At 30.0% G+C, this 18,236-nt stretch overlaps 1 protein-coding gene across 1 annotated transcript; it reads left to right on the top strand.

Annotated features, from left to right (window-relative positions):
* Positions 1 to 460: 460 nt before the first annotated feature.
* Positions 461 to 18,153, top strand: LOC130641021 (protein kinase C iota type-like). The gene is made up of 19 exons (XM_057447649.1): positions 461 to 721; positions 2,103 to 2,224; positions 2,423 to 2,512; positions 2,720 to 2,770; positions 11,011 to 11,093; positions 11,242 to 11,292; positions 11,884 to 11,961; positions 12,331 to 12,427; positions 12,595 to 12,758; positions 13,073 to 13,242; positions 13,631 to 13,717; positions 13,987 to 14,036; positions 14,445 to 14,530; positions 15,209 to 15,296; positions 15,699 to 15,824; positions 16,019 to 16,098; positions 16,505 to 16,594; positions 16,722 to 16,840; positions 17,703 to 18,153. The coding sequence occupies exons 1-19, from the start codon at positions 618 to 620 to the stop codon at positions 17,788 to 17,790; spliced, it is 1,824 nt and encodes a 607-aa protein (XP_057303632.1). The 5' UTR covers positions 461 to 617; the 3' UTR covers positions 17,791 to 18,153.
* Positions 18,154 to 18,236: the final 83 nt, after the last annotated feature.

Raw genomic sequence — 18,236 nt, forward strand, 5'->3', positions numbered from 1 at the left:
TCCACAAGGTTCTGTTTTAGGTCCTCTACTTTTTTAATTTACGTTAATGATTTAAACTGCTAGTAAATTCTCTTGTGTTCATCACTTGGCTGATGACACTAATTTGTTACATTTTAATAAATCATCAAAATCTCTTAACATAAAGTAAATCTTGATTTAAAATTTCTTTGGCACTGGCATAATGCCAAAAAATTGCCTTAAATGCCACATAAACGGAATACATCATTTTTAAACACGCCTCTAAGCCCATGGATCAGGAAATCCAACTTACTATAGGAGGTGAAAGATTATTTTAAAGCAACTCTATTAAATACCTATGTTTGAAGCTGGTGGTGGTGAAGCACGATATTTTAAAGAAATAGTGGGTAAAATTTTGCAAACAGACTATTTAGAAATCTTGTATAAATAAACAGCAAATTTTCTCAAGGCAGATTTTAAAATTAGTAATTGTTATAATTATTTGCCATAACTTATCTTATTTTTTCACATCACTTTTGTAATCAATTGTTAACATTTTTGGAAATTTTAAGTTTTTCCAAAGATAGTATAGCATTCTCAGTGCTCACTTTATCAAAATATGTGCATTCTTAATTTCATTCTCAAATAAGCACAAAGTAATGTTTCAGAATTTCAAGATGTTTTATGTATATATATTTCTTTTCTTAGAGTTTATAAAATACACAATGGATAAAGGAATTCCTTTAAGAGCAGCTTTTAATGGGTAAGAGTCTGTGAGAGTAATTCAAGATTTATTTTATTTTTATTCAAATATGATAGTGTGTTGTCAGGATTCTCATTCTAAAACATGCAATCACACACACACACATACACACCAGTCTTGTCATCACACTCGCATATATTCACATGTGCCTGAAACAAATTTAGTTGTGCTGTTTTTAAGTCCTAACTGCATACATAAAACCAGACAGAATTAAAGAGTTTAACAGCACATGCTTGCACACCATAAAAGCAATTTTGGATGTGTGATTGCCACATGTCTTGCCTTTTCTTTATTAACAAGTCTGACACACACACACACACACCTGAGCTATTTTTGTACTTTGTATGGTACGCATTATTCTTCATTTGACAAAAACCAAAAATAATTTTTAGTGTCTTCTTAGTATCTAATGTATTAACGATCTTAATATTTGTGCATCATTTTTTGCATCTTAATCTATCTGCATATGCTGATTACATGATCTGTTATCTATTAGACAAATACCAAAGAGCTATAAGAATATGCACATTTGCATTATATGTGATACACAAAAAGAATCCAGTTTACTTCTGACAAGCCACTTTTGTCACTTTACAGTGCTATTTAAAATTATAATTTGCAGTTGACTATATAAAATTGTCACAGGAGTTTCCTCAGAAAATTATTTCACTCTAAAGCTGTCAAATCAATGTTAGACTAAATTTGACCCAAATAATAAAGTGAAAATTTTTTCTATTCAAGTTTTTAGAATATATATATATATATATATATATATATATATATATATATATATATATATATATATATATATATATATATATATATATATATATATATATATATATATATATATATATATATATATATATATATATATATATATATATATATATATATATATATATATATATATATATATATATATATATATATATATATATATATATATATATATATATATATATATATATATATATATATATATATATATATATATATATATATATATATATATATATATATATATATATATATATATATATATATATATATATATATATATATATATATATATATATATCAGAAAATACATTAATTTTCAACTTTTGCGGATTAATTTTCAACTTTTTTCAAAATGATTCGAAACCATATTGTAGTGTCTTCTTTTTTGTGTTTAAACCAATCAATTTAGTTTTAAAATAAGTTCTATCTCACTTGCTTCTTTTTTCCCATAAAATTATTTTTTGAGGAAAATTATGATATGGTGATAAAGTTGGTGAAAAGAATGTACGATATGATGTATGAGATATTGTATTCCTAAAAATGAAAATGCTCCACGGTTGGCAATAAATACTAATCTGTTTGACATATTTATTTATAGAGATGTCATGTGCTTGGTCATGGACCCAAACATTGCTTTCGACGATTTATGTGATGATATTCGTGAGTTGTGCAAATTTGAATCAGATGACATTTTCACACTGAAATGGATTGATGAAGAAGGTTAATTTTTTAAATTGAGTATAAGTCATTATTTTGATCACAGATATGTAAGACAACATTAACCACAAAATATAATTATAAAGACATACTTCAATTTTAACGTGATTTTCACACACATAAAGCTTACTTTGCTAAGAAATTTCCCAGCTCACATTACCACTTCTAAATGTTTTTCATGTATGAAAATTGTGCTTTTAGGTGATCCTTGTACCCTTTCAAAACAATTTGAACTTGATGAGGCTGTGCGATTATTTCATGTTAATGCTGAATCTCAACTGGTCATTAATAGTATGTATTATATGTTTGCTGGCTTTGTATACTGAAGAATAGTTGGTAATTTTAAGGTTGTGCTGTGCAGACAAAATATATCTAAAAAAATGAAAAATGCACCTGTAGATTACAATTCTCTATTTTAACAAACACTTTTGCTTTTGTAAGTTGTAAAAGAAATGTTAGTGTATGAATATGTTGGATATACTTTTTATTTTATTTTAGTTTTTAAAGGGACACCAAAACAACCAGGGATGTTAATGGAAGGAGAAGATAGTAAGATTTATAATATATTTATTTATTTGTTACAACAAAATTATTTATTAGAAAAAGGTCCCATTTATGCTGTATGCTTTTTGCTGCTAATAGAGCCTGCTGACAGTCATTGGCTAGTAAATTCTAAGATTTAGTTTCCAGAAACAAACTAAAAGCATTTGTCTCATTTTTTTTTCAATTTTAATATATGTAACAAGATTCGATTCATTTAGTTTATTTACAAGCTGCCAGCAAGTATTAATGAAGAATATATAAACATACCCTATTGCCACATTTTGACTGTTTAATAGTCTGACACAAGGTATAGACGCATGCTTGCCCTTTAGAGTTGCCATCTTTCATCATGTGCATACCAACCTTGGGTAATTTTAGCATTAGTAATAACAAACTAGTCGTTAACCCGTGGAAAAATTCACTAGGTTGTCTGTCCTTTATATCTCGCATTTCGTGTTTCCATAACAAAAAGACAAACAGATGCATGAACAGACAGACGAAATACGGCTATTATTAAAGAGATAAGGTTCTTGTTTATCACAGCTTGCCCTATAGTTTTTTACATTTTTTATTACAAATAGTTCCACAACACGCTGCACTGCTCATTTTTTATGTTTTTTTTAACATAAAAAAGGTGTATGGACATGTTTTTTTTTTTGCTTCTCAAAGTGCACCAAGGGAATTGTACTATAAAACAAAAGCACAGATAATTTTATGGGAAAACTTCTGGTAAGCAACCCATTCTTTTTACAGAGTTTGCTACCTTATTTCTGTTTCCAAGAAACAAGTTTACAGTAATCTTATGGTACACAGTAAGATAACTTAATAAGGAAAGTCCTGATACATGGTGCATTAATAGACAGTTTGTAAGTGTTTTCAAGAAAAAATACTTTCAACTTAACAGAAATTGTTACCTTATATCTGTTCTTAAGAAGAAAACTTTATAGTAGAATAATTTTATAAGGAAACCTCTGACACATGTTTTAGTCTTTTAAGACATTGTTACCTTGTATCAAAACTATAGAATAATTCTTCAAAAAATCTCACATGTTTTTAAGACAAAAACCTAATAAGACTTTATTAAGAAAAAAAAAACTTTACAGTGAAATTATTTTGTGAGGAAACTTCTGTGCCATGGTCCAGTCTTAAGTCTATTGAGCAAAAAAACTTTAGTGGGGAATAAATTTATGAGGAGACTCCTGTGACATGGTCCAGTCATTCTTAAAGTTTATTAAGGAAAAAAACTTTGCAGTTGAATAATTTTATGAGGAAACTCCGGTGACATGGTCGATTCTTTTAACAAATTTTATTAGTTTATGTGTTTTAATCTTTTGACAGATTTTGTTACATTGTGTCAATTTTAAAGGAAATAACTTTTTCAATAGATTTGGTATTGTGGTATATATTGTTACCTTAATCTGTTCTTAATAAAAGAACTTCACGGTACAATAATTTTATAAGGAAACTTTTGTTACGTGGTTTGGTTTCATGACCGAATTTGTTCAGCTATATCTTTTAACAGGGTTTATTATGATATGATCAATTTTTAAAAGGATAACTTTACCTTACCTTAATTTTACTCTAAAGAAAAGAAAAGCCTTAACAAAATAGTATTACGAGAAAACTCCTTATTTGTGGTTAAGTTTGTTTTTCCATTATGGCAATGGCATAATATGCATATATTGTGAGCATAGTTTTTGCACAGAATGGAAGCAATCAGAATTTACCAATCTGTTGGATAAATTAACTCTTTTTCATTTTGCATAATCTTATATCAAACGATGTTATATTTTTAAGACCATTGAATGTGACATCTGAAATTTCCTATCAGACTTTCTTTCAGAAAAGAAGAGAAGGGTAACACACCTCAACAAAAGTGTGAAATTGCAGAGTGGTGAAAACAAAGTGAATTGAGATTTAAAGTCTACCTAACATTATATAATTTTTTGAGGAAATTTACCATTCCTTTAATTAAGTCTAATGCAAAGTGAAAAAAAATAAAAAATATATTTTTTGTTGTAGGATTTTAAAATAATTATTTGAAGAAATAATCACAAAAGGCAGAAATAATCAGAATTTAAATAAATAATCACAATTGAAAGTAATAACAAATTAAATTTAATTCAATTTAAAACTTATCGTTTAACTAATTATTTGTTCCATCAATTCTTCTGAATTTTAAAATTAATGTGAATGTGAAATCACTGCTGATACTTAGTCATCTTTTTATAAAATATGAATGCGAAATGCTGTGACATATATAACACTAGTTTAACATCGATATCTTAAATTAAATTAATGAAGCCATTACAATGCACTTGAAACTTCGAGGCAAAAGAACCTGGTAATGACGTCAGTCATTTTTCACCATGTGGCTAACTAAGGACACCCTGGGACTAAATTGGGTAAGTTTTCAAAACTTTGGTCTCAGAATCCATTTTGGAATAGACTGGTTGACGATGTCATCAAAAAACCTTTAAACCTCAAAACCTCAATATCTCTACAACCGTTTTTTCAGAAGTGAACTGATACATCAGCATTTCAAGATCTATACAATGAAGACAATGGGTATACAAATTTTTAAATTGCTTGCGTCATCAAATTTAAATACTGGTCTTTTCTATTTTTTCTCTGACAAGTGGTTTTCTCCATGACCTTATTAACTAGTTTATAAATAAAAGTATAAAAGTAAATTAACAGGAAAGAACTTAACAATTGGAGTAAAGTGATCTAATTGGAAGATGTTCTGATTTCAATAACTTTTCCTCCAACATTAATCAAACACATGTAATAAGTCAGTGATCACCAAGATTTTAAAACGGTAGAACAAGCCAATTTTGACTGGGATTTTAGAAAAATTATAAATGCATCTTAAAAGTGGGAGTCTTAAACTTTGTAGCTACTTATAGATCTTTGCTTTAAAAGTTTGTTTGACAATACTAACCTTTTCTCAGGGATCAGTTATAACAAAAAAAGTTAATTAAATTGTAAAAAATACTTGTTTTAAAATAAATAATATTACAAGAAAAATTTAATTCAACCACTGGCTTATTGAAGTAAACTATTAAAAGTAAAAAAATGCACTGGATATGCAATGTGTGTTCATTTATAATTAAAAGACAGTAATCTGTGTTTAATGTTTTGCACAACTTATCTTTAATCAGGCCTTAATGCATTTTTTTTATCTTAACAGATTTTTTTTTCAAAAAGTAATGAAATCAGGACCTGCAATATCAAGTGGAGTTTTAAAATAATTATTTGAGGAAACCATCACATTAAGTGGACTGGAGGACAAAACAATTATCTGAATATGCTACCGTACTAATTCAATTTAAACTAGGTGAACTCTTACCACATGCACAAGGAAAATAAGTTAACGTTTCATGTGATGTACTGATTTTTTGAAAAATTGTTTTATTGGGCCACTTAGTATTTTTTTCAAAAGTACTGTCCCAGGACTTGAAATCAGACCCTATTCTGGGTAAATCTTTTTAGACTTGCATCATTACATTATGTGGATCAACTAAGTCTTTAAAACTTGCGTAAAAATGAGTTACGTGAGTCTAATTTTTATTGTTATTATTTTATTTATGCTTAAAATAAATTACATGAGATACATTTAGTATTTAATCTGAAACCCAATACTTATTTAGGCCTCTTTATGAAGCAACAACCAACCAATGAGATAGAATGTGTATGTTAACACAACTGCATGTGATCATGTACATACCTAATCTTACTTCACTTACACAATATAGTTTTTCTTTCAATTAAAATTTCCATGCTCTCTCGAAAACACAATCCTGGTAATCATTTGTTTTCTTCTTTGTTGAATGTTAGTCTAATCTATTATATTTGCATTAACATTAAGCATATTGAAATGATTTCCCTCTGGTAATAGGCAGCGTATTTCAAGCCTTGTGTGCAAAATAGAATAATTATGGCATTTACCTAATTGGTAAATGGTCAAAAAGTTCAATGGTCAAAAAAAGCTGAATACCTGGAAACTTGAGCATGTACTTGTTAAGGCAATCTTATGAACATGTAAAAAAGTTAACAAATTATATTTTTAATATAATAATAAAGTTGCATCTAAAATAGCCCCTGTACCATTTTTTTGTAATAATTTCTGAAGCATACCGTTTTTCTGGTATATAACTTGCACATCATATAACCGCAACTCAGCTCTTTGAGAGAGATACAATCCAGATACTATCAGTGTGATGTTATTTTGAACATAATGAATAACAATATGATAACTTTAAAAGGATGAATTTTGATTAGTCACTCCCACTCCCTGACCATTCAAACCCTGTCAAAAGCCCAGTATAAAAAATCTTGGATTTCTTGAAATGAAGTATATACTAGTAGTTGAGTATTTATTAAACTTAGGCTATGTTCAGATAAGAGCCCTAAAGCCTCCCATATTTATCAACATGTTCATTTATTGGTTGAAGTAGTGCATATTCAGTTTTGGGCTTAAGATGTCACGAAATGAAACAAGTCTTAATTTGTAATGACTTTTTCAAAATCAATAATACAATAACCTATAACTACAGTTTAAACCAGAATTTTTATATTCTGAGTAAGGAATGGAAATATCCTCATATAGATCTGGAAAATAATTTTGTGAGGAAATTTTGGTTAGCTTGCACCTTATTTTACTATAAATGAAAAAGTATCTCGTGCCATATTCTCTGTGATTTTATTCCTCCTGATATTGAAATTTGGTTCTTGATGTACTCGTTTGGTCGACATTTTATGTTTTTTGTTTTACGTTGCACAATGCCATTAAGTTTGGTTATAACAACATTTTTGAACAAAGTAGTAATATAAAAACAATAATCTGTTTTATTTAATTGATTTATGTAAATTCTTTTGATATACCATTTAATTTGGTCAAACTTGTGAGACAAATTATGTATTGGCTTATATCCTTTTTTTAGAACAATAAATAAATAAATGAATATGAAAAAAATTTAAACCATACTACCTAAGCTAAAAATGAACTGATTAACACATTTGAAACTATTCTGTCACATAATTATTTCTTTTCGCCATCAATATTTGATGAATAATATTTATATATATTTGCCACGTAGAATAGTCTCATAGATCAAGACATTTTTATTTAAAGCGTTTTAGCCCATTTGAAAAAACAAATGTTGTTGTGTCTCAGGATTCTAAGAAATAGATCTTTTAGCTGAATTTAACCTTAACCATGGGAAAGTTTTTCCTGTGAAAATTTAAAAATAAAGATGTTTTTAGAAAAAATTGTCACCAAAGCATTATTTATTTTGATTTCAAAGAAAGTCAGAACGAAGGGAATGAAAACATGTTGAAAAAGTGCTATATTTTTAATGTGTGGGAGTGTGAGAAGACATAGTGTTACAAACCTCATTTCATTTTCAGCAAGATTTTAGATACTATGTGATATTTTCCTTTTTTTGTATATTTTTAACATTTAGTAAATAACCTAGATTTCTTTGTGGTATGCAGACTGGCAAATAGCTTCAGAGAAAATTGCAATGTTGGCTAGTGCCATACAGAAAATAAGTTTTTGAGGAAATTAAGCTACAAACTACAAAATTTTATTTGTCTAATACAGAGCTACATAAAAAGATCTGCTTTAACTGACATCTTAAGACATTAATATGATTTTAATGTGTATGATTAAATAAATCACAGCTTTTTTCAAAAACATTCCCTTTGTTTTAATGGATGGGATATGAAAGTTACCAGTGCAATACAATCCAGTAATCTCCATATAGTTTACCAATTTTTTTTCAAGAAATCAATAGCAATTTGTGATTTTATATTTTTTTAAATTCAAACCAGTTATGGTTATCTGTTGTTCAATCAACATCTGTTTTCTTGTTATTGTTTTTTGAAAAACATTGATTTTTCTTTGTATTGTAAAAAACTGTTTGATAAAATATGGTAAGCCATATTTTATCGGTTAATTTTTTTCACAAACTGATTTTATTTTACTGGTAGATTTCTAGTTTTTACCTTTAATTTTTGGATTTATTTTTACGTTTTTATTTTATGTTATGTGAGAATGTTGGGTAACTTTAAATGCATAAATTAGCACCTCTAATTTTAGAAGGAAGGTTATCTCTCATAAAAATGTGGTATGCATAAGATGAGTGTTGGGCAGACATGTTGTATACGTATAACAATTTTTTCCATAAAAACCACAGAGGTCTTTTGATCACACAACACCTTTACATTGTTACCCAATCTAGTCACGCTTCCATAGCATTCTATGTTGTATCAGATACTTCATATGGCTGTAAAAATATTCAGCTGCATGTCTTTGACAGCCCAGAATTCTTGCTAAAATAAGAAGAACAAGATATTTGCTGTTTAGAAACTCAAGCTTCACCTGTTTTTAGACAGTTTACATATATAAATTTAAAGTGGATGTTTGTACTGTTCATTTATGTGTAATTTTATGTATAATTCATGCAAATGTTTTTTCTATAGTATCTGAATTTTACACAGATTTGGTGTTTTTACATAGAAACAAACATAAGAAAAAACACAATTAAAAGAGCAAGAAAAAAAGTTAAGGATGAAAGTAAAGATATGCTCGGTTAATGAGCTCCACCTTAAAGCTATTTCATTCCCACCCCCTCCAAAAAAAAAAAAAAAGAAAAAAAAAAGAAGAGGTTATTTACATCCTAGTCTTCTGAAATGAAATCTGAAGTTATGTGATTTTTGGCACGAAAAAAAAAATTGTTATCCATTTAAAGAGAATTTGAAAGTGTTTAATTTTGGTTTCATAATGACTTTGTTTAAATTCCAAGCACTCAGTCCATGTTTTTTATAAGCTATATAGTTTCGATGTTTGAATAAAAATGATAAAAAATGATAATTTGTATCATTTGAGTTTGTATATTGAGTTTGTTTGAATAAAAATGATAATTTAGTTAGATAAGATATCTCTATCTATGAAAATATCCATGTTTTCTCATATGCTATCTATAAATATGTTGATGTCATTCATATAGCCCATTGAGATAATTTTATCTGTGTAACGTAATAAACAAAGTGTAAAGAAGGTGATGAACTTTTTATATCTGTATGACGGTGATTTTTTATGTGCATGTTGTATCTGTATAATATGGTTATTGATTGAGATTGTGAGAAGGTTATGATTTTTGATAGCACTTATTTACAGTTGCAGAGAATTGGGACTTTCTTGGAGTGTGGATTGAGTTCTTTTTCCTTTAAGCATTCTGTCAGTTACTGTTTTTTTTCAAAGCACGAAGACTTTGAAAAAAAAAATCACAATACAGGCCAGAACATAAACAAAGCACCTGTGAAAATCTCACTCCCCTTACTTTAATGTTGTCCTTGAGTCGCTGCATGAATTTTACGTGAATTTAACATTAGCGACTGATATACCAAGAAGTGTTTCATTATATTTCCACAGTTTTTTTGTTTACTGTCGCATTATTTTTGTTGTAAATAAAATGGCTAAATGTGGAAATATTTGAACATTTCTTATGCTGTTTTGAAACTTTTATGACCTGTAGCAAAGCTGGATTTTAAGCTCCTCTTATTTCTGCATAAAAACTGCGTAATAATTGTCTTCTTTATGTTTCTTAACCAAAACGAAAGTATAACCCAAATAATTATTAATCACAAGCTCTCATGTTCAAAAAAGTCTTTTTAAACAATTTAATGGCTTATGCAACTTAAACATCTCACGTCAACTGTGTTTTATATAGGAAGTTAATAATATTATTATTGAGAATTTAATCATGTGAGTGTTTTAAGTAACTGTCTATATACTTATCTTTGTGATTTATCTTCTATGGTGGTTTTACGATCAACCAACAATATTACATCATGGTTAACCAACCATAATTTCTTTTAAAATAATTATTTTATCTTCCTTTTTGCCTTTCAATAGTTACAATTGATTTGTGATATTAATCTACACACCAGATGGTAAAAGTTTTACGTTTCACAGATAGTAAATGATTTTAGAGTTGGATCCCTGAGACTTCTTTGTGTGAATGGTGACCCGCGAAAAAAAATTTATCAAATTAATACATTAAAAATAACTATTCTTTTTTACCATTCAGTTACTGTATCTTCTTTTTGTTTTAGAATGGTTTTAGTTTGTTCGAGAAAATTTTTATCAGGAAAATTTCAAAATGCATAGCTAGTATATAGTACCTACATTTGTTTGAATTTTGACGTCTTTTGAATATTTAAATATAAAATTTTAGGATTATATAGACGTGGAGCAAGAAGATGGAGGAAAATATATCAATTTAACGGACATTCTTTTGTTGCACGTAGATTTGGAAAAGTAAGTTCACCCCAAACCTATCATAGTCACTAGTTTTTAGTGAATTGTGTGTGTGTGTTTTTTAAAAGCTTTTTATGGTCATTTGTACTACAGATTATTATTGTCCTACCATCTTGAACCTTCTGCATTGACCTTTTTTTCTGTTTAGATGACAGCATGTCCTATATGTAGAGATATCATATGGGGGCTCGGGCGACAAGTAAGTGTCACAACTATGTTACCATCTTGATGTTTTTGTTATTGTGTGAAAAATTGCGATCAACTGATTTCTGCTAAATATGGACATCACATTATCTTACTTGCAAGAAAGGTTGCATTTTTTAATCTCTTTATTTACCCTGCTTCAGAACATCTCCTAGACGAAGGTATACAATTGAGCAATAACTCAGGCTACATCATGCAATATTTTTTATGGCTGCTCACACCTTGTGTCATCTCAAAACTTAACTTTTGCATGGATGTGCTTTTTTGTATAAAACTATTGATTTTTGAACTTCCAAAAACAAATTCCCTCTTCAGACGTACAGTAATAAACTTTTAAAATGCGAAACGCCTTAAAAGAAACTCAGTCCTACGATTTTTAAAGAAGTACTGAGGCTAAAAGTACTGAAAATGTAATGTATTTGATCCCGAAAGAAACTCTACCACCATTATTAATCATAACCCTAAGGAAGGCTTAAAATAGTCATTTCTTCTCAAAAAACCCCAAAATCGAAGTAACGTTTCATAAAACATGTAGGTATTTATAAGGAATTTTTTTCATATATGTTGATTATTTCATACTTCTCAGGGCGTTAAATGCATGAATTGTAAGTTTACAGTACACAAAAGGTGTCACCGTTACACGCAACTGCTGTGTGGACAAGTTGTAAGTGGTTTTTTATTCTATTGATTGGATTTATTTATTAGTACAAATGTAATTATTACAAGAAATGAATTCTGTGTTACTGCAGGTTGTCAAGTCGGACTAAATATGTGGCAGAAGTAGAGTCGAAATGTCATGCGAATTTCATGCGAATGTCATGCGAATTTCAAGAGTCTTGAGTCGTTTAAGTAGCGACTTTCACTCTTGAACATAATTTTTTTGTCCACAAATGAGCTGGTTCAAAACCTTCCTTGTCTGCTTCTATTTCTAGCTATGTTAAGTAATGTGTGTATATTCCAACTAGGGAGATTCTCCCTCCCGGTATTTTTCGTCTTTTTTTTTCTCTTTACCTTACTTATGTGTTTATATTAGCCTCTTGATGCAGCGTATGATCCTGTAAAAAGTGCAGTGACGGCAGATGGATCGTATAGCAATATTCTTATGGATATGGATAAATCAATAAAAATGAGTATGTGTTCTGTTCACTCTAACGTAAAAAAGCAGTTCCGTCATTCTTTGTTTTTCAGTTTTACAACTTGTAAAATATAATTCAACATTTTTGTTTTTAACACAATGAAGCGATAATATTTTCCAGTCATATCTTGCCATGCTGTAAACGTCTATATGGCTTTCTAGGAAAAAGTTCTAGTCCCAACGCGAGGCGGAAAGGTTTAATAAAAGATTATGAAAACGAAGTCTATACACAAGATGTTGAACCTGGTAGTGGTTTTCGTATTGGTGTTAATGATTTTGATTTTATTCGTGTCATTGGACGTGGCAGCTACGCCAAAGTTATGATGGTACGGTTTTTGTTCTTCTTTTTGCAGTCAACTGTCAAACTGTTTTAAGTGTTATGTTAATGTATTGTTTGTGAAATGTACCGGGTGTGTACACCCTTGCATTCAACACAGCATTGTCACTCTGAAATTTTGAGTGGAATTCGAGAAAAAGAAATAAATAGCAGTATTTTTCGGATATCCCTGATATGCTCCTGAGGTATAACTCGACGCGACAATTTTTATGTCTGGCCCTTGTGGCATGCCACTTGTGCAAAGTCGTAACATTTCTGTAAAAAGATGGTGGGATATAGAATTATATTGTGTTTTCGTTTTAGGTTCGTCTAAAAGAAACGGATCGTATATACGCCATGAAGGTGATTAAAAAGGAGCTGGTGAACGACGATGAAGATATAGATTGGGTACAGACAGAAAAACATGTGTTCGAGATTGCATCAAATCACCCCTTCCTTGTCGGTCTTCATTCTTGTTTTCAAACACGCAGTCGGTAAGTGAAAAAAAGGCTAAAATTATATTTCGACCATGGGTATATAACTGTAGGGTGATGTGTTTCTTGTTAAGAGAATGAGCACTTCGTATGCTTGTATCCAATTTCGTAGAGAGTGCGCAGTTTTCTTTAAACTGTCTTACATCCTTTAACAATAATATTTGCTTTCGTGTGGTAACGCCTTCCCATATTCGGTGGGGATCAGCTGTCTAAGAATAGCGTATTTAGTTGCGTACGCTGTCTATTATATGTTTATATTTCTTTCTTTCTGTGGTGATATTCTAGATATAGATATTTAAATGTTACTCTAGAGTTATCAGCAATGTAACCATTTTCTAACATTTATTATACGAGTTATTTTGTGAATCTGTGTATAATTGCATTTCAGATTATTTTTCGTCATTGAGTTTGTAAATGGTGGCGACCTTATGTTTCATATGCAACGTATGAGAAGACTGGAAGAATCTCATGCTAGGTCAGTGTTTATTTATTGTGTAGTTGTTGTGAAAATTAGAATAGCGCGTATACAGAAGAATTGGTCAATTGGATGCATCCTTGAAATTTGAGATTATTTAGTCGTTCAGTTATTTGGTGATGGTTATAGTGTCACCAAATACTTAAAGTTTTACATGTATACTCTGCGTATATTTGCAATTCACTTGTGTATACTGATGGTTTGTTGTCATAACAACAGACAAAATCGTTCTTCGGTTATAATTTTTCTTGTCTCTTCTTTTTTTTTAGATTTTATGCTGCGGAAATAAGTTGTGCTTTAAACTACCTTCACGAAAAAGGTAAGTACACTGACTTTAGTTGAGGTGTGAGATATATAATTGGTTTATATTTATATTTATGCCATTATGAATTATGAAGGAGTTGTGTCAGAACGTTTCGGGGGATATGGCTAACTTACAAGAAAATATAAGTCCCTATTGTGTAAGATGCTTACTCAAAGAACCATACGTTCAGTTTAGTAGTCAGATTTACACTAATCTTTCAATGTCAAGTAACTATATATACATAGGCAAAGTAGACAGAACACGTGATGTAAGAAGGAGCATGAAAAAATAAAAATGATGCTTGAAATTTTGCAGCTACTTTCAGTGCCGCTACATTTTTTTTCGAAAAAAATGAAGTAATATCCAAAACATGTTGTTTTTTTTTATGTGAAGATTTAAGGAGGAAAAAAATTTTCGTTGTAGGTATAATCTATCGAGATTTGAAATTAGACAATGTGTTACTGGACCCTGATGGTCATTGCAAGCTCACAGATTATGGAATGTGCAAGGTAGATTTTCATATGTTGTTTAATGCTTGCAACTATAAATTGCATAGTTGTGTAATTTTCATAGACAAGTTCAGTCGTCTTTTCTCATCGCAGTCAATATAGAACACCAGATGGTGTACTTCTTGTTTATGATGTAACAACATCTCTTGACCGGGAGAGAAATGCTTTTTATGCGAATTAAATAAAGTGGTATATTTCGAAAAGAAAATTTCCTTTGACCTAACGAAAGCATCCTCAACCCCCTCTTCCCTTTATTATTTTACATTGGCGAAAAATCGCCGACATAGGATTCTAGCTGTCTTCTTCGTCTCAAACTTGTGTTGCACGTCGGCATTTCTCCTTTTTATTTTATGATCGCATGCTCTTATGCACGGACAATAGTTAAATATAGAGAGTAAATGAGAGCGAAATATTTTTAAGGATAAGGTTGCATTCAACTTAAACAAAGGCAACATCGAAACTTAAATCCAAAAACAAGAATTTTTGTTAACACGTCGCTACTCGCTTTGGATATTGACGAGTTTCGAGATGAAGTAGAAACACTGAAAATCACTTTAGCCACCCACCTCCAAGACGTTTATCTAATTTTAGGATGGCTTCGTAGAATAAGATTTTGCTATTATGTATAGTCAATAATTTGCAGTATAAGAGAACATCATTATTAATATTCTTTAACAGGAAGGTTTGTTACCTGGTGAAAGAACAAGCACGTTTTGTGGCACACCTAATTACATCGCTCCTGAAATTTTAAGAGGAGAAGACTATGGTATGTTCGTTTGGTATAGTTCTTTAATAACCAGTTAAATACTTCTTTGAAGTTTTTTTGTGCGTTATTTTTGGATTTACTTAAAGATGATAATAAAAGAATGCTTGCTTTTCGTTTCCATTCGTGAAACCTTTGAAGGCCCTTGTTACAGGCCCTTGATGTTTGCCTAAATTCAGTTAAAATTAGTATATTTTGAATGGAGAAATTAATTTTCCTTACCAAAAAATTCCATTCTCAAAAGTTCTTTATGAAATGGAAATGCAAGTTGCAAATTGATTTTCGTCAAATACGCTGACAATTTGAGTGACACCATGTTGATAACGCAATGCATCAAAACTTTCATTTTAATTTAAATCGTTCATCAAAGGTTTCAAATCTCATTATCTATTTTTTTTATTGTAGCTGCTAGTGTGGATTGGTGGGCGCTTGGTGTGTTGTTGTATGAAATGTTAGCAGGGCGTTCCCCTTTCGACATTGTGGCTGCCACTGACAATCCAGATCAAAATACTGAAGATTATCTGTTTCAAGGTCATTGTTTACTTCATTTTTTCATCCATTAGTTTTTTAAACATTTTTTCTTCTAAACAACGCCATGCTGGCTTTAACACTTGGCCGATTTGTGCGCAAGGTTAAAACGCTGATATAAACCAATTGAATTGAATATCAATATATTTTTTAATGAAAGTAGATTTTACGTTAATTGACTATTTCTTTTTTTTTAGTTATTCTGGAGAAACCGATTAGAATTCCACGTTCGTTATCTGTTAAAGCGGCATCATGCTTAAAAGGATTTCTTAATAAAGTAAGTGTGTTCAAATTTTATATATATTGTGGTTTTGCTTCTTTTTTTGGATACCACACAAATGTCATCAAGTACTCAGAAATTCTCTTATTAATAATACAACATATATAAACAAATTTTAGTATTATGCTTAGCAATTTGAGGTAAAAGAATAAGATTTTGCCCTTAGCAACTGAGGCTGAAATAAAAAATAGAGTTGCATTTAAATAAAAAGTCAAACAAATGAAAACAAAACAAAAAACGTACACCTATCATATAATTTGTATAATTTTTTGCTATGGCGTACTATATGGAAAACCAACTCTTGTCATTGCTGAAAATGATTCCACAAACCTCTCGTCAAATAGCATGGATATTGAAACAAAGGTGTTATTTTATGATAGGTACGTTTTAAACTTTTCTTTAGAATCCCGAGGAGAGATTAGGTTGTCATCCACAAACTGGGTTCAGTGATATCATGTCGCATATTTTCTTCAAAGCAATCGATTGGGAGGCGGTAGGTAGATGCTACTGTTAAACTCCTCTTACCTTGTCTTTTGCAGGCTGAGACTTAGAAGTCTTTGTTAAAACTTTAGCATGATATAACTTTAAATCCTATACTATTCCTTGCTTTGTTTTTTCAGCTTGAAAATCGTCAAGTACCACCACCTTTTAAACCCAAGGTCGATGAAGAGGATGACATTTTGGCAAATTTTGATCCCCAATTCACTACAGAGCCGGTTCATTTAACACCTGACGATCCGTAAGTTGCAGTTTTTTTTAGCTAGAAGTCATCTTTCTAATACGTTTTATCAATTGCTTGCATTAGATACCATGAGTGGTAACTCCCTCTTCTTTTGTCGCAGTTTTTTTTAAATAATGTCACAAACACTCTAGATTAATGAAAATAGAAACACACTTTAAAGCTTTTGTTAGTCTGTATAGTGTTGCTTTATGAAAGTTTCCCATAAAGAAAAATTTATTAAATATTTCTCGAGTTGAGTTAAAGTTTTCCAATTTTCTTTTAGATTCAAAGACATTGAGTTTTATGGAGATTATTACTTCTACGATCTAGACAATATTTACGAAAGGTATTAGTTAAGCTGGCAGCAATTAGAAAGTTTGGATGAGAATAAAAGCATGCGTTTGTAAAACATTATTGAGTATTTAAGACTTTTAGAAAGGCGAATCAAACATTTGTGAATTTTATTTTTCTAGTCTCTAGTACATTCTCTAGTACAAGTAGTTATTAGAATAAACAGAAAAGATTAGATGTAGTCCCTAAGTAGCATATTTACTTAATTGCAAGTAGTTAAAAAATGACATTGTTTTGTTCACAAAGTCGTAATTTCATACTTTCAAAACAGATATCGTTGATGTTTAATAAACGACCAGGCGATAATATAAAAATTAGATTTGACCTTAGACTCGTGTTTGGAAGGTGCAGTAACATACAAATATCATTAATCTCTTGTTTGTGCCAGGTAGAAAGAAAACATTAAAAACCAGGTAGTTTAAGTAGTATGGAAATATAGTTTTCGGTTCTAATTTAGCTGATGAAGTATGCTTAGATGCGAGTTAAAAAATGCTGAAAATGCATGTTATTCATGTGTTTTCATTTTTAGGTCGTTATTGGACAAAATCGACCAATCTGAATTCGATGGTTTTGAATATATCAACCCATTGTTAATGTCTAGCGAAGATGCTGTTTGAATTTTCACATGATGCGCACGTAGAATCGAATATTTTTATATTAAACTTGTATATATAGAAAGGATAATGAACTAGAAGTGGAAATATATTTTACTAGTAGAATCACGATCAAATGAACTGTTGAGGAAGGCAACAAATAGGTTTATTTGGTCAGGAATTTGTAAAATTGGGAATTAAAAAAAGGCCTACATCATATATGTTAACGGTAAAGGTTTGCATAATATTCAATGGAGCTGGAATTGATCAATTAATACGTTTATATCCTCTGCTTCAACAACAAATACAAAGCAATCTGACGAAATGTTTTTCATAATAACGAAAAAACTGTATTTATTTGTAATAGAAATATTTTACTCATATTAATGTTTTTACTTTAACAAGACACTCACCTCTCTGATGGCATGGCGAAATCTGTTCAATAAATAGAAATTTTGTACACTCATCGT

Source organism: Hydractinia symbiolongicarpus, chromosome 4, assembly GCF_029227915.1.
Source record: "Hydractinia symbiolongicarpus strain clone_291-10 chromosome 4, HSymV2.1, whole genome shotgun sequence".
NCBI lineage: Eukaryota > Metazoa > Cnidaria > Hydrozoa > Anthoathecata > Hydractiniidae > Hydractinia > Hydractinia symbiolongicarpus.

Bases quoted from the DNA above. Each gene is read 5' to 3' on its own strand.
- LOC130641021 (XM_057447649.1), top strand. From the start codon at position 618: ATGTTTCAGAATTTCAAGATGTTTTATGTATATATATTTCTTTTCTTA. The intron at 11,094-11,241 runs GTAAGTTCACCC...TTTTCTGTTTAG, and splicing joins TTGCACGTAGATTTGGAAAA to ATGACAGCATGTCCTATATG. The intron at 16,841-17,702 runs GTAAGTTGCAGT...TTTCATTTTTAG, and splicing joins CATTTAACACCTGACGATCC to GTCGTTATTGGACAAAATCG.